Source organism: Wyeomyia smithii, chromosome 1 (genome assembly GCF_029784165.1).
Source record: "Wyeomyia smithii strain HCP4-BCI-WySm-NY-G18 chromosome 1, ASM2978416v1, whole genome shotgun sequence".
Taxonomy (NCBI): Eukaryota; Metazoa; Arthropoda; class Insecta; order Diptera; family Culicidae; genus Wyeomyia; species Wyeomyia smithii.
Genome location: NC_073694.1, coordinates 16,833,372 through 16,855,698, shown reverse-complemented (window position 1 = coordinate 16,855,698; position 22,327 = coordinate 16,833,372). Strand labels below are relative to the sequence as shown.

The window sequence follows — 22,327 nt, the reverse complement described above, 5'->3', positions numbered from 1 at the left end:
ATAGCAATCCTCAAAGATTTTGAGCTGAGCAAACTCATACTAGGCATCGAAGGTTGCATGGAAACTAAACTTCGGAAAACCTTTTGAGATTATAGAAATCGAAAGGGAAATTTGGGAACAAGAAGGCCCGAATATTCGATAAGGCTCTTTCGTTTTCTACACAGGCGGAGCAGGTAAAAATAGTCCAGGAAAAAATGTTTCGATATCGATGGGTCATTGGCCTACAGTGTTTCAGGCTGAAATATTTGTAATTTTTGAATATTTGGCTATAAAATATAAGCATGCTAACGAATATGTGTGTTTCTCCGATAACCAAGCAACATTTAATGCACTAAAAGCCTTCACATGAACCTCTAAGCTGGTATGGGAGTGCATATTTTCACTAAAACAATTGGCATAAAAAGGGAAGTCAAGTTATACTGTGTTCCGGGTCACTGAGGAGTGGAAAGTCATGTTCCGATTTCATAGGCTCAGAACCGTTCTGTGGGGTGTTATCAAACGTCCTAAATGCAGAATTGAAAACTTGGGAGCATCGGACAATACAAGAGAATTGGACAGGTTCGGGAAGGTTACGCCAGCAGAAACGCTTTATAAAAACAAACAAGAAACAAAAGCGCAGAATAAGAGCTTTCACAAAAGGAACTCTAAAGCCTTTCGAGGTTTGGTCTGCAATTCCTAATGAGGTAATACATTTCAGTGCTAAATTTTAAGGAAGGGTATGATATGACAAAGACAATCACTTTTATCAATAGTGATATGTCTGCCACAAGTACCTAAAATAAAGAAAAGGCATACCACAAAAGATCGAAACAATGGTCGCAATGGCCCAACTTTCACAAAAATGGGGTGAAATTGGCTATTTTACAACTTTTTTCAAATATCAATCTTTTTTGGTATGCGTCCAAAAAGCAGGGTGGTGACTCAACTTCCAAGAATAAATTCCCTGGTAGTTCCTGATTTTCCCTGATATTTCAAAAAATTTTTCCTAACTGATTTAGTTTACGACTATCATAGCTTCTTACACCTAAATTCCAACACTGAATAGGATCACACTTAAACTGTTCCCTGCTACAACTCCAACCAGTTATTCAAACAGTTTAGCTTCGCTTCTGCTAACTTGCATCCAGTTTGATAAAATCGAAAATAATGATTACACTAGTCGAGCTTTTCAGCCATTCCTGTGAATTTTGATGCCCCTAGTAAATGCAAAAATGCATCAAAGAGCCGCAGAGTAATTGCTCGTCGGGGTCGTCGCTTCTACGTTTGTTTTCGGGAAAATTTATTTATTCTCTGCAAAAGTTATCTTTGCTAGGGGCATTCATTTTTTCCAGTTTGAGCTCTAGGGTAAATCCTGTGTTTACCAGTGTTGTGGTTCATTACAAAAAGAGGTTTTTTATGTCTTCCGAAAACAAACCTCCGGTTTTCCTTATTGCGTTATTCAGTTTCTGCTATGAATATCTGAATGTGATTGCTAATCTGTTAGAAATACCGATGATTAGAGCGGTGTGGCATGAACCGGTTATCTACATAGAACCATAACTTTTACTCATAAAGTGTCTTACATAGTTTCGTTCTGTTTTACCTGCTACTGTTATTCTTCATGGCACAAAATGTTTACACTTATTTTTAATGCTTACAAATATTTTCCAAGTGACATTCTGATGACATGTTCGTGGTTGTGAATTATTTATTTTATTATAAATTACACTGGCCAACACAGGTTTTACTCTAGAGGTCAAACTACAAACGTAAACTAAAAATTATATCTTTTTGACTGTTCCTGTGAATTTTGATGCCCCTAGCCGCCCCGACAGTACCTCAAAAGGCCGCAGAGTAATTTCTCAACTGGTTCGTCGTTTTGCCGTTTACTTGAGGCACTTTCGAAACGTCTAGGGACACCAAAATGCACAGGAATGGTTGAAAGGCTATAATCTTTTATTTTTTTCATAGTTCGAGCTCTAGGGCATTTTTCCCTTTTGCCAATCAGTGTTATCATTTAACTATTTGAAGACACATCTGACAGGCGATCAACCAGATTCGGAATTCTGGTTCGATCAGTTAAACATTTTTTCAAAATCTTTTTTAAACAAATTAAAAAATCTTCATTATAAAAAAAGTCCACATAAGCACGGATGATGGTTGTATGTAGCAACCGAAATACGTACGTGTCTGCGGACGGTATAAGAGGATATTCGATTTTTTGGTAGTAGAATTAAATGGAAACATAACCTATTCTCAATATTTAGTCAGTTCTCCAAGTTTAACGTAATTTATCCTAAACTGAGTTTACTTCAAGTTGATTTCATGATTTTTTTTGTCATTTTGAAACTTGTTCAAATAAATTTTGATTGAGTTATGTAGAAATTTAGAAAACTTCACTAATCAATTTCACGGTAGCTTTTTTTCGGTGCATTTTTTTATGTCGAGAAATCAATTTTTTACAACTCAGACAATGTTTTAACACGGATCAAAGCATTTTAGATACTTTACTTATTTTTACTTTTACGGCTACAGACCGGTTATCGATCCAATGCCGAATCCAGAATAGCATTTTAGATACAATTTTTAAAAAGAATTCACCTACCTAACAACATACGCCGTTTTCAGAAGTGTCGGGAAACTGCCCGTTTTTTTGACGCTGCACACTGTTTTCAAAGCTGCAAAAACGTGATCGAAATTATTTTGACCCAGAAAACTAGATTTTAGAGCCATAGTGCCTTCAGGAAAGTTGATCCATTAATTATTCTCCATTTTATAAAAGTTGCAATTTTGTGATTAATCCACTCAACAGTGAGAACGAATCTTACTTTTTTCATTCTTGCATATAAAAATTCACTTTGTTCGGCAAAGTTGTTGCACATTTTATAAGAAACAACTTTCTCAAAGGTACCATACTTCCATCTTCCTTTTTAAATGGACTTTTGTGGAGGATTCTACAGATGGCCACTAAAAAACATTTTTTTAATATAACATTTAGTGGTGATTTTCTACAATTTTCCAATGTTCTACATTGTTGTTTACTAACAAAAAACACACGACTTCATCCAAGAAAGTTTATTTTTATCTCTCATATTTCATCAGGTATTGACGATTTTTATTGCAACAACGCACTAATTTACTAACATATCTTTAAAATCTGCAAATATCTGCAAACTAAACCTTTTCTATATTTAAGTATAAGTAAAACGTCATAAGGTCCAGATATAGGCATTTGAGATATTGTTTGTTTCGTTGTAGCAAACATTTTTGTAGAACATTCGAAAATTGTAGAAAATCACTATCAAAAGTTTAATAGCAAAAAAAGATTTTTAATAGCAATCTATAGAAAACTCCACAAAAGTCCATTTAAGTAAATAGATGGAAGTATGATGTCTTCAACAAAGTTGTTTCTTTTGAAATTTGCTACAAAATTGCTGAACAAAGTGGATTTTTATATTCCAGAATGAGAAAAGTAAAACTCGTTTCTCACTGTTGAGTGGATTAATCATGGAATTGTAACTTCTATAACATGGAGAATAATTAACGGAACAAATTTGCTGAAGACGTTACGGCCCTAAAATCAATGTTTTGGGCCAAAATAATTTCGATCACGTTTTTGCAGCTTTGGAAACAGTGTGCGCTGTCTATAAATACAATCGATTTTTTATTTCTTTGAAAAGAAATTTCAAAGTTCACAAACATGTTTTGATGGCGTTAGCAATATGGGGTCAAATGTTGTCGTGCAAAAGAATCACTTTATCGTGGCTTTTAAAAATTGACAAATGTGATGATTTGCATTTGATAATTAATGCATCAGTTTAAGATAAGGTTTTTTTCTGTAAACGGACTGTCAATTCTGGCCTCAATGATAAAAAACGGCGTTTTCGATTTTTACACCTGATAGAGCAAAGAAGCACTACTTATTTTTAAAGTTAACGGTTCTGGCGTAAAGTTACGTTTTTTTGGCAAAATTCTGGAATAGGGGTACAAACTAAAATACCGGAAATATCGAAAACGTCACGAAAATTGTTCAATTTCAAATACAAAAAAATCTGTCAGTTTTTAACCGATTTCCTTAGTCTTGCAACAATCGATTGGAAAATCAGCTAAGCGTCTACTAAAACACGGGACTTTATGGTCTTATCATGCTAACTATTGTACTATTAAAAAATTGTTAGCCTTGATTTCGACCCATCATAGCTGAAAACAATGCCACATACCGTTCAAAACGGGTATTTTCGAAACCGCATAGTGCCCAAAATCCGGAAGTCGACCCCAGACGCCATTGTGTAGTTTAATATGGTGTCTAAAAACGGGTGAAAATGGCCAGATATGACCCATAATGGATATTTCCGTAACTAGAATAATACCCAGAAATCGGAAATCAATTTCAGACGACATTCTGAAGTTTAAGATGGTGACTTCCGGTTTCTGAAAAACTGAGTACAGGGAAGTTTTTTTCTACACGGTTTTTTACGTCGTTTTTTTTTCAAATTACGCGGGTTTTTACACGTTTTTTTTTGCACGATTTTTCGTCTTCGCGTGAAACAATTACAGTGAGTAACAATAACTGTAACAGACGATAGTAGGGTGTTCCTAACACAGTTAAATTTTTACAGGTTTTTCTTTATACGATTTTTTCTCGACGTTTTTCCAAATAACTCGTTTTATTGCACTTTTTATTTTGCACGGTAAGTAGAATCGGAAATCAATTCCATACGCCATTTTGAAATTCAAAAACCGAAAATCGACTTCAGACCGCCATTTTGATGTTCAAGATGGTGTCTTCTGGTTCCTGGAAAACACCATAAAATGACCAAATACACCCTACTATGAGTTATTCGGAACCAGGATGATAACCCGACGGTGTAAATCGACCCCAGTTACAAACTTGAATTTTTTTGTGGTCACCACATTATTTTCAGAAAGTTATTTTATTAGTAGTAGATAAAAGTTACTGTTACAAACATATTGATACAAGATAATCTATCGTAATCTTAGCATCGGAGAGAGTTGAAAGAAAATTATAACTGAAATTTACCGCTTCAGATCATCAAATTGAATATTTCCAACCGAAAGTTTTTTAAATTAATTGCAAAAAATATATTGACACAAGAATTAAGAGATACTTTTATCGGTATAGTCTTTGGCAAACTTAAAGATAGTGATTTTGTTCTTCAAATTTGAAAAACAATGTTTTGTTTTTTTTTTTCAAGTTCAAACAACTATGAATGTTCACCTATTATTGTGAAGTTTCCGTAGGAATAATTCAAATTTCTAGAAAGCGGGTAGTTGGATATTTAATTTATAGCGTTTTTTTTCTTAAAAAATATTTTTTCTCACGGTGTATATGTTTTTTTTTTGGCAAAACAAAATTACTGGTTACAACTTTGCTCAAGAACCTCATACCAATTCAAACAAACCTTTCTGGTTCTAGAATGTTTTCTTTTTCTTTAGAAAGTTGAAACTTTTTATAGTTTATATCAATGATCAGCTAACTTTTTGTAGATTTCATAAAAAATGTGCTTTTGAGGATTTTTGCAGAATAGAAGCTTACAGAGTTTTGATATCATTTTTCATGCGTTCTTATGTTTTTCTTTTCCATGTTAAGAAAAGTCCAGTCCGTCCAGTGAAGACCTTTTTATTGAGCTTTATCTGATTCAAACTCATGAAAACTGTGGTAACGACACTTCTTTTATGTTATAATGGATGCAAAAGCAGGTAAGTAAAACCAATCTGGAATATACCAAGCTTCGAGTGAATTATATATTTTAATGTTGCTAATTAAATTTTATTGTATCATCAATTAAACACTCGCTGTGATATACTGATAACACCTGCTAAAGATATTCAAAGTCAGGAACTAGTTGGACCATAAATTTGGTTTAGTTCCCCGTCATTCACTATTTAAGTACAGACGAAACCAAACCGTAGATATCAGTAACAGTACAGATACCGCAATGAAAGTAACCATAATTTCGTTCCTACTAGTAACCGTGCTTCGAGGCAGCTTCGGTGCTCCATGGGAGGAACATTGTCAACAAGGCTTAGAACGTGCAATGGGCTATGAGCGCTGTGATTACTACGGTTTCGTCCCCCAGGGTTTAATCGGCTCTGACGGATACTCGGCTATAGCGGTAGGGAAACATTACATTATTTTTTTTTTGAATGACGAATCATTTTTTTTAACTTATAGAGCGTCTTCGGAGCTGGAGAGACGTTTTGTTGCGGAGGAATTTGCACCTACTGTTATTATTACACGCCGGGAAATGAAGCTATCGATCAGGCAGCAAGTAGAATTTTCACACCTGCACTGCAGCTCAGTAATTACAGAGCTTTTTGGAGTGATGAGCAAATGTTGCAACGGAGCAATATTTTCGACCCGTTTGCAACCGCAGCTAGATGTGTTGCGTGTCCATCGATGATGCAAATTTGCCAAGGATGTTAATCGCAATCATCATACATTTTTCAGTGGATAATTGAATGTATTGTTTATTGAAATATACAGATATAATATGAGAATAAATATTTCAGAAGATATACGAATATGCTTTAAATTTCCCAATTTTTGAATCAGTAAATCAGAACAATGACAAAAAAGCCACAAAAGACCGAAAAATAATCCTAATCTAGGCCTTCCTTTTCGGATTGTTTCTAGTTAGTTCAAAAATCATCTAACTGTTTGTACACTAAATTAAATATTCAGGCATGTTTAGAAAATTCATCAGCCTATTTCGGGGCTCTACCATTGGTGTTAGTGATACGCAGCATGATATAAAACTAATCTCCTCAGAAAGTGATTATCGGTGAGACCCAATTTGGGATGTTTTGTTATCTTTTCTGACCTTTTTACAGATGCGTTTGGGTTTAACTTGGGATCTTTTTTCAGCCTATTTTGACCAAGGGAGCATTTTTCTGTGATTATGTGTTGCTCTTATTTTGGTCTCTGTATTCGGTAAAGACCTGTTTCTGCTCGGCTTGGCTTTAGAAACGTGGAAAGGGCCAAGACAGTGATCCCTGAGAGCTACAAGTAATGTGGATATGTTTAATAAATTTGCGAACCTTACGATGGTAAGAGAAGTATTGGGGCAAAGGTGACATTAGAAATCGTTTTCATTCAGAATTCGTTCATATAAATCAATGTGAATTCACGTTCCAGATTTTTTGTTGAATTACGTGTCAAAAACAAAAAAAAATTCTTGTTTGCCTCATTTTCTTCCTTAGAGGCTTGAGTTTATTTTATATCATTTAAGATTTATTTTGAGAGTTATACCATATTAGACAAATGAGACGCCTTTTTACCTAAACAACTTTTTTTAAGTAGCTTGAGCAAACCAGGAGTTAAATCGTTGGTTACCAAAAGGCCGTCGCCTTCAACGGCAGGGCGGCGATAGTTATGAATAACACAGTGCAACAAAAATTGACTTTTTGTCTGCCTTGGCTTCTATATATAATTTTTTTGTGTATTTTTATGCAAAACTGAATTTCCCCGAGTTTGAACATATTTCAACTTAAGGGGCAACAATGGCGCCATTTTGAACTTTTTAGAAACCGGTAATTTTTGTGGTTTTTTCGACGCCATTTTATTTTGAGGCCAAATATCAAAATTCTAAGAGTTTGTCCACATATTAGCATCCTTTTACCCATCTTGTGAAAAAAACAAATCTTAAATCGGACAAAAAACTGAGCTCAAAACGGTGAATCTGCGAAACCGGGTTTGGCATAGTTTCAGTATATTTTTCACAGAGCAAAATAATATCGATTATTTTTGAGCATTAATGGTAATTCGTTAATATCTTAAAGTGGTAGTCAAATTATATCTTATTTTGAGTAAAATAGTCTCAGAAATCGAATGGTAGGTGTCTGATCTACGTAAAATGTCAGCAGATAAACCTATTTTGTATTGTAGGGGAATTGTTCGACATTTTGCTGACATTTTACGTTGATCAGACACCTACCATTCGATTTCTGAGACTATTTTACTCAAAATAAGATATAATTTGACTACCACTTTAAGATATTAGCGAATTACCATTAATACTCAGAAATAATCGATATTATTTTGCTTTGTGAAATATACTAAAACTATGCCAAAACCGGTTTCGTAGAATCACCGTTTTGAACTCAGTTTTTGTCCGATTTAAGATTTGTTTTTTTCACAAGATGGGTAAAAGGATGCTAATATGTGGACAAACTCTTAGAATTTTGATATTTGGCCTCAAAACAAAATGGCGCACAGCACGGTTGCCATGTTCGGGACGAAGCAAGACATTCCCGCACACCACTCATTGTGTTCATTGATTGAAAACTATTATTATCGTCACATCCAATCAGGTTTCACAAATTGAAAAAAAAAAAGAAGAGACCCAAACACTATCCCATCGTTTTGCCGTGATCCCTAGAACCGAACAGATTCAAATGAAAGTTCACATTCATTGTACTGGCACCTTGCTAGAGCGATACCTTCACTACCAGGTGGAGCAGGATCTTTCGTGCACACAGTCACATGCCCCGGTATCACAGGAATGTGTGTATTCGGGGAAAAAAATTTAAGGGAAAAATCACGTTCCAGAACCCGAATTCCGCAGTCGTCATTATCGAGCGGCACGAGGCTTCGGCATGAGGCATGGCGAAATGCCACTAACCTCGAGCCCTCAAGCTGTTGTTTACACAAAATTGTTTCGTTTAAAAAAAAACGAAAACTCTGTTGTGTGCTTGTGTGATGTGATCCAATCTAACGGACCATTGACAATGTGCAGCCTGGCTGCCTGCCTGGCTTGGGGACTTTGGGAGTTACTGTTCTCTTTTTTTTTTGTTTTTGTTTGCCTTCTAACCGATACAATTTATATCCCCGATAACCGGCCGCCCAGCCGAAGTGTCATTTTTGTGCATTGCAGTGTGCAGCTGGCAGGCTGACACCGATTTCGGTGTTGAGTCTGGTAGAGGAAAAATTGCACAGCTCTCCATGAAGCGAACGTTTTGCAGACAGAATAATAGCCACTGGGTTAGGGTTTGGAATTGTGTCCTTCGAAGAATGGAATTTTTAAGAACGTACCATATTCGAATTTTTGTATTATTTTTTGTTGAAGTCCGAAAATTGAATAAGTGATGAAGCACTCAAGCCTGGTTCAGATTCCGCCTTTCGTGACTCTACTCTGTCTTTTAGTCTATTCTTCGTGATTCGAACTGAAGCGTTGTTGCAAAACTAGAACATTCTGTTTCGCATAGCTCGTCCTTTTGCATATTGCTGCATTTCGTGATTCCCCTCTACTAAATCTTTAGTCCTTTCTGGTTTTGTCTTATTAAATAAACTAAGGTCGCATTTTACGCGGTTTTTTACGCGGCTTTTTTTTACGCGGATTCCGGAATTTACGCGGTCCGAAAACCGTTGTCGCTATTCTCGATAGACTGTATCATAGCCCACCGTGAAGTCGATAAAGGTGTGATGTGTAGGCACGTTGTACTCACGACATTTCTGTAAGATCTGTCGGATTGAAAAGATCTGGTCCGTGCTGGCACGGGCTCCCATGAAGTCCGCTTGGTACTGGCCCACGAACCTCCTGGTTGAAGGTGATAGACGACGTACCAGGATCTGTGAAAGTATTTTGAAGGCGGTATTGATAAGCGAGATAAGGCGACTTATTTTGTGGTAAACGTATCATGGGATATTCAAACCGAAGTGAGGCTGCACTTCATACGTTCGGGATTCAAGCTCCAGTAATTTAGAAGCTGTCCACATTCCACGTGGACTACTTAGCGCTCCCTTAGCCGGCCATCTCAGTCACATACCACGATGACACAACCCTTCTTTTCCGTCGCAGTCGTGGAGCTGCAGAGGTAAACTCAGTCTCCGACAACAACGACTGTTACATCTCCTTTCTTACAACATCCTTCCTTACTCTAACGATCGTAAGGACGTGGCCGGCGCCGTTATCGATCCATACAAAGTGGTAGCTACTGAATTGCTGTACACTGATAAATGGCAAACTAATCCCAAGTAGCCAAATACGTGATTCCTTGTGCAACTTCAGTAGCTCAGATCGATCACGGAGGAGCAACTACAAAATGTGCGGTCGTCAACTCAAGCTCAAGCTAAATCTTTATCTTTTCGAAAATATATTAATAGATAATTTTGAAAATAATGAAACTATGCATGTATTATTATTACTTCGAACATTAAAAAAAAATTTGTATTTTCAATACAAATTTCATGAAAAATAAGGCAACCATTTTAATCGATCATTTTTAATTTGGCTGGAACTTTATACAGTATTTCTCAGTCACAACTAATTTCTAAAAAGGTCTAATGCAAAACTGGTATTGATGATTACAAATATTTTTAAATCCACAGCGGACGACATTTATGCAAAAAAAAAGGTATGTATCTCAAAAAGCTAATTTTTAATCATAGAAAAAAAAGAAAAAAAAACTTTTATAGTTCATTAAGCAGACAGTATGTGAAGTAGAGAAAGAACCGAAAAATAAGCAAACTGGAAATATAATACAGATTTTGGAAAAATATACCGCATCCCGACGGGAGATTGCGGGTTCAAGTCCCGTCGGGATGCGGTATATATTTTTCCAAAATCTGTATCATATTTCCAGTTCGCTTATTTTTCGTTTCTTTCTCTACTTCACATACTGTCTGCTTAATGAACTTGCGTGTTAACGGGAAAAAGCCGTTGTTAAAGATAGAAATTCAGTTCGAAAAAACTTTTATAATAAAAATAGAAAAAATATTCTTCTTTCAGAAAAAATATACATCGCAGGACAAAAAAAAATAAAGAAAAAACACTAAAATATTATTATCAATTGAAAAAAAGAAGTCTCTCGATGAAGTAATTTCGTGCCACGTTTGAAAAGAGTCATCACTTGGGTACAAATTTTTGAATCCAATGAAAGCCAATTTGACGGCCTTTCTATCACTCGAACAAGCTCACCATGAAAAAAAAAATGCCTGCTGCGATTTTATATACTCTCAACTCTTCAAGGAAAAAATGAAAATGTTTACTCTGAAAATAAATAAAACTAGGCATTTTTCGTGTGCTTAACATTTTTCCTTATTTTTCCTGCTTAACTGCAGGACTTTTTCCTGCCTCTCGTTATGCTTTTGTGATATTTCAACAACCCATCAGTTATAAATAGAAAGCTTTACATCATATTATCATCATCCAACTGCCTAACAAATCATACTGAACATTTCGAACCGAAAAAAAACTACAATTACCGGATGAGACTATAAATCACGCATCTGGCGAAACAAATGAACCGTTCGATCGATAAGACACAAATGGAAAATCAACGCTCCCATTTTATGCACATCAACAAACACCCAGCGGGTAAATTACCACCAGTTCAAATTCAAACAGCCTTCGGAAACATGGTTTGCTGTGATGTTTTGTTCTCCAACCACAGCAGCGGTCACTAGATTTGCAATGAACCAAAAATTATGCCATTCTCCTCCATCCAATTGCGGCTACACCAAAAGAATATCGGTCATAGGACCATCCGAAAGAGGAGAATGACGCGTTGCGGCGCCATTAGTTGATCCGTTCGCATAATGATGACTGGCATGGCAGCCACGCGGTTCGAAGCTAGGAACTATATTTTTTGCTGCTTTTGCATTCGCCCACCCATCCATGCCGATGGTGGATGGTACTTTTCAAGCAAGTCCTAACGGGCCGAAGGAAACTGGTAGAAGAACGGCAATTAGCGTAATGCGGATGTTTTCCATGCTTACACTCACTCGTTCTCTCTCTCTCTCTCTCTCTCTCTCTCTCTCTTTTTGTCGTTCTTGAATACTAGACTGCAGTTTGTCACTGTTTTATGGTGCTTATACAAGCCTTGATGTTATGTTCGCAGGGGGGAATTTCTAGTTGAAATAAAAAAAAAACTGATGGAATGCGTGGGGATTAACAAAACGCAAACACATAACCGAAAGCAGCTTTTGTTTTTCCTCCCACATTAGAACTGTGTCTGCTTCCTATAGTTCTCGTGCGACAATGTCAAAAAACACGTCTAGTTAATGAGTGTAAGTTTCACTCGAACCAATTTGTTCAAGGATCCAAAAGCAAACAAAAAAAAAAACCAAATCACACTCACCTGAACTCTTTCGCTTGGTACCCCTTCTTGACGGTGAAGAACCGGGCGTACCACCCATGGCAGCCGTTGCCGAAGGCGGGGTTCCTGCTGGAGCCACTGCTGCTGCTGTTGTCGGTGTACTTGGTGTGAGGAGAGGAACCTTCTGACCGGTGCCGACCGTGGTGCCGTCCGTGGTCGACTTCCGGTCCGCCGGTTGCTGTTGGTCCATCTTTTTCCAACGGTAGCGGTCGTATACGGTTGCGTTCGGACGCATACAGCAGTCGATCGTCAAGTGGGCTTGTGTGCGCTTTGGTCGCGAAACTCACAGTTACAAAAATTTGCCCAAACACACGCACACACGCACGCGCACAAAATGGACGACGATTAAATGGTTACACTAAACACAATGATACGCACAAACACAGTTTTGAGTGGGACATTGTTTTACACGAGAGTAAATTTTCTGTGCGTTTTCACTAACTGCGAGCTGATTTTTATTTGACTTTCACCAAACGGTACTGGAAAATTTACACCTGAAAATAAAAGTAAAGAAATTGTTTGAAATTGTTGAAATGACTGGTTGATAATTATCAATGGCTAGGGACACCAAAATTCACAGGAATGGTTGAATAGCTATAATCTTTTATTTTTTTCCGGTTTGAGCTTTTGAAGTGAACCAGTGTTGACCAGTGTAATGTTTACACACTTTCTCTAAATTTCAGAAGGTAAGAAGAAATCAATTGAAGACGTAATGATTATCTTTTTGAGCTAAAGCAAAAAATGCTGAATTGGCTTCTCTATGCTATAACTTCAAGACAAATTACTGTGTGAGAAAGAGAAGGTGAAAACTCGGTTCAAATGTTTAGTATACAGGAAAAAAACTCCTATCAGCTCACACCAAATTCCCAAGCTCAGATTCAGCAATCTTCACTGAAATTCAACAATAAAAACCATGTACTGAGATTTCAGCAATTTAAATGTATACTGAAAATTCGGCAATTCGTTTTGCTTTACCGACATTCAGCAATCTTTCCTTCGATTACTGAATGTACAGCAATGTACTGTCAGAATGAAAAAAAAATGGTGCTTGTTGTCAATATTTTTAGTCCGCGCGTAAAAAAGGTTAGTTCGCCCGTAATAAAGGCGTAAAAAGGCTTGAACGCCGACCGTTGAGACGTGCAGGAAGTGTTTGGTGAGTGGAAAAATTAATCAATCTTGTTTTTCATAGTTCAGTGGCGGAAGTTGGCAAAAGGACATCGGATGAACGGATCGGACTTAGGCGACACATTACTCGAGGATCAATTTTATCTTAGTGACATGGTGAAAGGTTAATAAATAATAAGCAAAACATCGACTTTCAACGTGTTTTAAAATCTACACGAAGAATTCCCACTGAATTGATGTTTCAGTAATTTAACGGACGTTCGCTGGAAATTCAGTAAAAGTCCGTCAACCATGAATGACATTTCACATTGCTGACACATTCAGTAATATTTCATTGCTGAAATGATTACTGGAATTTCAGCGTGGCAAAATTCAGTGAAAGTTTACTGAATCTCAGTAAAAAAAAAATTGGTGTGCTGTAATTGTGAAATTGCGAGATCATTTTTGGTTTGACAAAATAAATTTAATTTGATAAAATAAAATTTAGTTTCTATTTCAATATTGTTTTCTAAATTGTTCGCTATCTGGTTTTTATTTTGATCATTTTTTATATTTTTTCACATCTTTTTGCCATCTTCATGCCATTATATATCTCAAAACTTTCAATTTTTTGAGCATTGTGAAAATTTTGAACAATTTCAAACCAATTTGAAATTTTTAGGATGTCAGCTTGGCATTTCCAAGACACTTTTTATTTTTAATTATTTCGGATGTTTTTTATGTTTCTATTTGAATTTTTATAACATGTTTTAATATACATACAATATCTCCTTGAAAACTTTTTGACATCCTTTTAGCATCTTTTGGATATTACATCTCGACTCATTTCAAAGCCCTTTTTGAATTCTGTTTAACATATTTTTTGCATCTTTTCGACACCTCTTTGACATTTTTCTTTCGGAATCTGAGCATTTGCATGCAACATAGGACAATTTTATCATATATTTTAAATTACAATTAGTTTTTTTTATTTAAGTGAAACTTAACATATATGTTCCTATAAGCTGTGCCATTTTGTGCTACCAGTTTTTCGTGAATCAAGACTATTTTTTGAGCAAGGCATACTCAAAAAACATATCAAAGATTATGAATATTTTTAAAGCTAGAACGATGTGACGTCCTCGGCTAAGTTGTAAACAATGCTTCTGTTTTTCTCCGGAATAATAATTCTAGCGACAACTTCTTTTTCAAGATTAAATATATAAACATCAAATATTTCGAAAAGCTTTTTTTATTTTAATTTTTTTTTTAAATGAGTTAAAAAGGTTCATTAGATTTGTGTCATGTTTTCAACAAAGTTGTAGATAAATATTGTGTCGTTTTAGAAAAAATATACACCGCAAGAAACATAGAATTGTACCTGGATTTTTTTTTATAAAAATTATTATAAATTTAATCTCTCAAAACTTCCGGTGGAAACTTTGGTCGTATGCTTACTGGGAAGGGTGATCGTACGCGGCTGCGTCCCAATGTTGAGGGCGGCGTACAACAGCGTCTGATGCGCGACTGAATCATGAAATGCGGTGCCTCACCATCAAAGGTGGCAGCCTTGTCGCGAGACCCGTGAAGGACTACCGGTCTCATTAGCGTCTTGTACATGGTGCACTTGGTACGGGTACAGAGTTTCCTGACCTCAACGTCTTGTGGAATAAGTAGTAGGCAAGGCTTCCAACTACAAAACGTCTGCGGATTTCTCCGCTTGTCTGTCGTTACCAATGATCCGAGATACACAAGTCAACCACCTACGGCACTGCCTATGCGAGTCCTATCGCGCTTCGTTCTCTCTGCTACCAGATACTTGGTTTTCGACCTATTCTACTTCAATCCAATATTTTGTGCTTTACTTTTCAGCTTAGCGTACTGTTCAGGAACTGCCTGGAACGTTCTCTCGTCAAGGTCCACGTCATCAGTGAAGCCGATTAACTGACTAGATTTATTAAAGGCCGCACGTTTCATAACACCTTCAAGCGCAATGTTGAACAGGAGGCAGGAAAGGCCATCGCCTTGTCGAACCACTTGCGTGTTTCAAGCTTAATACCGCACCCGATGACACAGAGCATTGTACACCATCTTTCTCGGCTCTAATCAGTCTTGTTAGATTCGCAGGGAAGCCATTCGTCCATAACTTTCCATAGCATTACATAGTCGATAATATCGTAAGCAGGCTTAAAATCGCTAAATAGATGGCGCGGGGGGAATTGGTATTCGCGACACTTTTGGAGGATCTGTCGCAGAGTGAAAATTTAGTCCGTTATTGATCGCCCATCCACAAACCCGGCTTGATAACTTCACACAAACCTTCGTGTTGCGGTGAGAGACAGCAAACGATGCAGACAGGAAGGCAACCTATCCTAACCCAGCCCGATAGGCTCCGCTGCGATGCCGTCCTTTCCAGCTGATTTGTTGTGTTCGAGGTACTTGATAGCATCCTTAACTTCACTTATCGTGGAACCGTCTTGGACCGTCTTGGTTCTTTGTCTCTGTGCCATTCAGGTGTTCATTGTAGTGCTGCTTCCCAGGAACGGGAGAACGTGAATTCAAGTCAGTAGATCCTATTGCGGACACTTTATTTAAGTGCACCATCTACTACAGTGGCGTCGTGAAAGTAGAAAAAGGAATCGGTTTCGTGCGAATCGGAAAAAAGATGAAGCGAGTGATTAGATGGAGGCCGATCAGTGATCGTTTATGTGTGTTGACCAATGATAAACCTGATGACGAGAAGGAGGATTTCTATGATCTCCTTGAATAGACGTACGGTGATGCCCAGAATACAAAATCAAGATCGTCATCGGAGTTAGAAATGTGTAAGTCTGGCAGGATGAGTTTACTAAGGCAGGCAATGTGTGCAAACTGGAAGTATGAAACATATTTGGAAAAATATACCGCATCCCGACGGGTAGACAGGAAGACTTCTTCCGCTCCGTAATCGATAGAGAAAGCTTCCACTCAACGATTATGACATTAGGCTTATCAATATCGCTGCATCCAGGGGCATGGCTATCTGTAGCATATATTTTGCAAGCCGGAATATTCGAAAGCACACCTGGAACGGGGTGACCTGCTCTCATATCGACCATGTTCTGATCGATGGTCGACACTTTTCAGACGTTACAGACACAAGATCGTTCAGAGGACCAAATGTTGACTCGGATCACTATCTCGTGGAATGAAAAATCCGCGCCCGGTTTTTAAACGCATTGAAAACGAAGACAACGAGGAAGATAAGAGGGGCAATGTATGTAATTTCACGAGGATGCGAAAATGAACAAGGACAGAAAAAGTGACTTAGGCTTAGAAAAAAATTTCCTCATCCAGACGGGACTCGAACCCGCAATCTCCAATGTCTCCGGCATGGTGTTTTGGCCAATTGAACTACTGAAAAGGTATTTTCCCTAAGAATAATATCAATAACCCTCTACTATAGTGTCCCGCTCCAAGCACGCCTCGATCAACCTGTAGAAGGAACACAATAGTAGAGGGTGATCGATATTAGTCTTAGGGGAAATTAAATGGCATGGTAATGTTCACCTCCTTACGACAAATGTTCACCTTTGATGAATCTCGTGAATTCTCCTTGCCGACACACCAATATTATTCATTTCTTTACCTGGTAGCGTAAACATAAACCTTTTCAATTTGGTACCTGCGGGTTCCTTAGCGTGTCACAATATAAGACTTAGCTGCATGTCACAATATAAATATCTTAGCTACCACAATACAATATCGCACGCTAGCCTGGAGGGCCAATAGCTTCTCAAACAGTAGTGATGGGGATTGCTTTCTGGTCGGTTGAAGAAATTCTGATCAGTGAAAAGATTCTCCAGCGAACATCAAATCACGGTTTTTTTAAAACTCGCTTACTTGTGCGTAACAGTTTAACCCGTAAAACGTACACAAGAATTTAGCGCAGATTCGCCTGCAGCGGTGATGTTTGTATGCTTTACCCTTAACGAAAACCAGCCTGTTAATCTGATAGCAGGTCATTCTCTGTAATAAAGCATGACATCTGTTGCTTCAGCATTTTTTCCTTCGACAGGGCAGATAGGATGCTAATAGGCGTGTGATTTGACAGAGTATTCAAAGCGGTTTTTTACTTAGTGGGATGATCTTGGCGTGCTTCCAACAAGATAAAAGAGATGATGTCTCAATGATACGGTTAAACATACATGTAATCTGTTGGACAACTAACGGCAGGATTATTCTCAAGAATTTGATCGGCAATTCCAGACTCTACTGGACGGAAAGAAAAATTGTAAGGCGTAGATCTTCTCCGATCACTGTAATTATCGCTCTGAATGTAGCTCGACAAGAACGTGTGATTCACTTCATCAGGATGGAACTCACACACAATCAACAATTTACCCACTGCAATACTTTTCAGCCGCTGCCAAAGGACGCCTGACGGGGTTCGGTCATTCAAATTTCATAGACTCCAGGGCAGCGTACGACTTAGTTAAGAGAAATGAATCATGGCAAAAAATGCTCAAACATCGTTTTTCAACAAAGTCAATCAGACTGATTCGGTAGCACGATTTGACGGTTCCACATCATGCGTCGAGGTAACCGGAAAGTTATTGGACACTTTCGTGACATCAGACGACTTGAAGCAGGGGCTGTCAAACTTATTGTTCAACATTGCATTGGAAGGTGCTATACGCAGGACTGGCGTGTTGAGAAGCTGCACCATCATGACGAAGTCTCATATATTCCTAAATTTCACGGACGATATCGATATTATTGGTTTCAACCGTGGAGCGCTGAAAGAGGCCTTCGAATCTCTCAAGAGGGAAGCTGCGAGAATAGGGCTTACCATAAACTCCATCAAAACAAAGCACATGGTGGCTGGTAGAGAGCGTGATAGCCCGTCGGACGTTGGTGCTTATGAGGAATCATTTTAAGTAGTCGACGAATTTATTGACCAGGCTACATTTATGACGTACGCAAATGAGGTTAATCGTAAGAAAAAGAGGCGGATGGTAACCAGCAGAGATCCCACTGCCTACAAACCCGTACAAAACTAGCACTTTATAAAACACTGATTCTTCCGGTAGCCCTCTAGGGCCATGAAGCATGAACACTGAAAGAGGCTGATCTTGGTGTTTTTGAGCATAGAATCTTGCGTTCAATCCTTGACGGCAAACTAGAAAATGGTGTTTGTCGCAGACGCATGAACCATGAAGTGTACTAGGCTTACAAATCGGCGGATATCGGTGGACAAGTCATGTAGCTAGAATGCAGGCGGAATGACCAGCAAAAACTATATTTGGCAGGAGTCTCGATAGAGGTCGTGGTCTTCGGGGTAGACCCCGCACTCGTTGTACGTGTGCTGTCGACGAGAGTGCCCGCGTAATAGGTGTTAGCGACGAGTGGTGGATAGCAGCCCAAGACCGAGTGGCATGGTGACGCATTCTGGATTCGGCCCTGGTTCGATAATCGGTCCGCCGCTGCGAAAGTCAGCTTCTTAAAAGCTTTCGGTAGCTTTTGGAAGTTTTTATTTGCCATATTCATATCATTTTTTTGGATTCAACATATTTTCGCCGATTTGGGAAAACTTGAAATATTATTCAAGAGGAATAGTTACTCTTAGTTTTAGTGGAGATACACTAAGGTAGCTTTTCACGCGGTTTTTTACGCGGCTATTTTTACGCGGATTTCTAAATTTACGCGGATTACGGAATTTACGCGGATTCCGGAATTTACGCGGTATTTTTTTTTACGCGGATTTCGGAATTTTTTCACTCGGATTCCGGAATTTATGCGGTTTCTTTTTACGCGGCACGTATCCCCCGCATAAAAAGCGACTCTAGTGTACAATCCCTTTAAACTCTCCCCATTTTCTTGAGATACACATATGTATGGTTTTTGTTCTATTTTTTCAAGCAAATTAAACAAACGCTTGATATTTTCATACATATCAATTATTTTATGTATCAAATCATAGCAGATAGATAAAATATGGTAATTAGGAGTATTTTCTGAGTTTCCAGATTATTTTAGTATAGAATCACATAATCAAGTATTTTCATAGAATCTGTAATGTTCTACCGACTCCAGAAGTCCAGAATCTTCAAAAGCCTCGAAAACGGAATTTGATGAGTGGGAGAGAATGGACATAAGAGGAAATTGGAATTCTGCATAAACAAAGCTTTTTTAAAGAAAATTTTCGAAAATTTAGGCGACATTGTTTTTGCTTGTAATAAATATTTGATTTGAACTCTCTGCGACTGCCACAGTATCTTACAAATAATTCAACATCATCCAAACCTTGCACAAGTGTGTGCCAATTTCCAAAGCATACACACTGCTTATTGTTGCTGAAGGAACCATTAAAGCTCATATAATTTCGATGCCAACATTTATTTTGCATAGCATTTTGTTCCGCAACGTTCCTGCAACGTTCTGCTCGCAGATGGGAACTGGAACGAATTGGAGATTCAGAGAAGCATGCCTTCAGCTTTGTGGGAGATTGCAAAAACTTATCTAGCTAGCGATTTCTCGAAGATATCAACTTGTAAATTGTAATTTAAAGAGGAATTAAATGGTCCAAAGTTTAAAAATAATTTGCAACCTGCCTGGAAAATGAGAATCCCAACAAACGCAGCCTAGTCGAAGATGTAAAACTTGATTCCACTCGCCAAGATATAAAACTATTTTTCCAACTCTGTACCACCAACTTTGGCTTCCATTCTATTGTTAAATTCATCCGAGGCCACAACAAAAACAATGAAGAAATTCTTGTTAATTTATGAATATATTTTTTTTTTTCTTAAGAAAAGAGTTCAACTTTGGATTTTCACCCGGAAACCCTAGCCGATGCTGCTGAGGGTGGACGACTTGCTCACAGCTATATCAAGTCAAATGGATTTACTTGAGCAGAATTGAAATGCCGAATGATGGTTTCCTTTCCGAGAAGCTGGAATTCACACTCAAAATTGATTTTGATTGAATTTTCAAATTAGTTGTTTTCTTCAAGCCTTAAATTTTCACAAATACAAATACAAGATAGGGGAAACTTAAGACTTTTTCATAAGTTGACCATGAATTTAAAAACTTTTCCACTATCATAAATCTTAGTTATTGGTTTATGCAGTTAAAAGTAATAGGGGAACATCAATTATAGAGATTGTGTTAGGTATACTTTTGACTGAGTAGTTGTCAAAAGCACCAAATTTAAATTGCTAATGATAATAATTGTAAAACGGCTATTCTAAAACTAAGTCTACATATTTCGTTTAAAGAAGTTCACTATTATGTACAGGAAAAGAAGCTTGCGTGCTTCTTCGCAATAGCTTCCAGACATTCAAAGATGGTGAGCAGTAGCTTAGAATGTTGCACAGTTTTCAGACGTCCTTCAGGCATAATAGCTTTTGACGAAATTTCGAGATAGTTTGAATGCTTACAGCTGGTGTCAAAAGAGTTTTGTTTCCTATTATCAGGCAAGTGGGCGGTTTCATAATAAACCATTTAAAAAACACAATTTTAGCTACAAGTGTTGAACGAGGCCGCAGTCGGTGCATCACCCTTTCCCATTAGAATCGATAAATGACAACCGTCTGAGGCCCCTGCATAGCAGCGCTTGCTGCTGAATGGGAAAAGAAGCCCAGCCACTTTAGAATTTTGCAATTTTGTTTGCATGGCGTGTCCGTCCTTCCATCCGTCCGTCCGTCTGTACTGTAGCATGTTATCAAACCCAGAGAGGAGCAAAAAAAACACTCACCTTTTCACAAGAAAAAAAAAAGGAAACCGTTCCCCAAGGCACACACCAGCCGATAGATTGTCCTGCTGCGATGCAAAATTGTTCCACCTTTTTCTTCACCTGGCCCTGGTGGATTGCTGGTTCACTGATGGGCCACACTAGAGCACCGCACACAAGCACTTCTTACTAGCTGCAGCTGCAGCAGTCAGCGAAGGACACTTCACTTTCGGTAATGTCCAGGCTGCGAAAGCCAATCGCTGCACCTTCCACCTAAACACTGTCAGATCGGAATCCGCCTCCGGATTCCAATCTTCGTTCGGAAGGATTTTACACGATCTGTCACCTAAGGTTTCTATTATTTTTCACGCCACTTGCGCGTTATGCATACACACAGACACAAATACACTTATACAATCACTCCAGCAGCACATAAATCGACTGACGAACACACACGCGAACACTTAGGATTTTTCTTGGCCGGGACGCTCGTGGATGGGGCCTATACCGCGCACCGACGTCGCTCGAACCGGGCTGGGAGAGGGAAGAGACGCGAAACAAAATCCAACCAAAAGGACTGTATAATGAGAAAAACGGCAAACCGCAACACTCCGCGCACAACACGAGCAGTAAAACAAAAAACCGTCCACCTTCGGTGCCGCTTCGGGTACGAGTGTTTTCCTTGCAACCCTACCGAACGCTAATATACAAACCTGTCCGTAGGATGGCGCGGCGCGTTATTTGGCGTTTCTATTTTCCACACTGCGCTTTCGAAAAGTTTTGTGCAGAAATTTCTTCAGTACTATTCCGTTCGACGTGTTTTCGTTTTTCACGCGCAGCTGAACTGAAACGCTGATCTTCGATGCTGAAGAAAAACGGCGACTGACAGTTTTGTTTACGGGACGTCAGGAAAACTGACAGCCAGATCAACTGTGGCTTGTTTGGGTACAGCCCTGCGGGTGCGTTGCGAGAAAGGGGCCAGCATTGCAGTGACTTGATTGCTTATGATTCTGAAGTTGATGATACATAGCTGGAGTACCGTCGTATGTTTAGCAAAACTATTTAGGCAGTTTTCCAAAGTCACTTCCGCTATTCCATTACACTATCTTTATTGCTAGCCGATGAAAGTTTGAAATTAAAAAGCAAGCAAATCAACTTAATAAAATAAAGGCCTAATTTACTAGTAAATAAAATATAAAATTTTAACAAAAATTATTCGTCGACCGCTTTCTCAAGCCTTTAATATGTAAAACAGAAGATTCATTAAAAATATTTTCGGTAACAGTCAGTATTCACCTATTCGAGCATGAATGCACTTTTTTATACTAATGGTTTTATTATTTTCATAATGTTATAGACTATTGACTATACAGTTTTTGCATTGGGTCCCATGTTGTTTGAGGTTACTAG

At 38.2% G+C, this 22,327-nt stretch overlaps 2 protein-coding genes across 7 annotated transcripts in view; one reads left to right on the top strand and one right to left on the bottom strand.

Annotated features, from left to right (window-relative positions):
• The window catches only part of LOC129734025 (uncharacterized), a 33,521-nt gene extending 26,998 nt beyond the window's left edge, over nucleotides 1–6,523 (top strand). The window contains exons 2-4 of one of the 2 annotated variants that reach the window (XM_055695728.1): nucleotides 5,591–5,700; nucleotides 5,971–6,116; nucleotides 6,176–6,523. In XM_055695728.1, coding sequence (XP_055551703.1) covers nucleotides 5,685–5,700; nucleotides 5,971–6,116; nucleotides 6,176–6,427 — 414 coding nt within the window. In that variant the 5' untranslated portion in view covers nucleotides 5,591–5,684 and the 3' untranslated portion in view covers nucleotides 6,428–6,523. Of the gene's footprint in view, nucleotides 1–5,590; nucleotides 5,701–5,932; nucleotides 6,117–6,175 lie in introns of those variants that run through there. The other variant, XM_055695727.1, reaches the window with a different exon arrangement.
• Nucleotides 1–21,789, bottom strand: part of LOC129734024 (double-stranded RNA-specific editase Adar) — a 92,729-nt gene extending 70,940 nt beyond the window's left edge. For all 5 annotated transcript variants that reach the window (XM_055695721.1, XM_055695723.1, XM_055695724.1 and 2 more), the window contains exons 1-2: nucleotides 20,942–21,789; nucleotides 12,082–12,593 (exon numbers count right to left, since the gene is read on the bottom strand). In XM_055695721.1, coding sequence (XP_055551696.1) covers nucleotides 12,082–12,334 — 253 coding nt within the window. In that variant the 5' untranslated portion in view covers nucleotides 12,335–12,593; nucleotides 20,942–21,789. The remainder of the gene's footprint in view (nucleotides 1–12,081; nucleotides 12,594–20,941) is intronic.
• Between the last annotated feature and the right edge of the window lie 538 nt (nucleotides 21,790–22,327).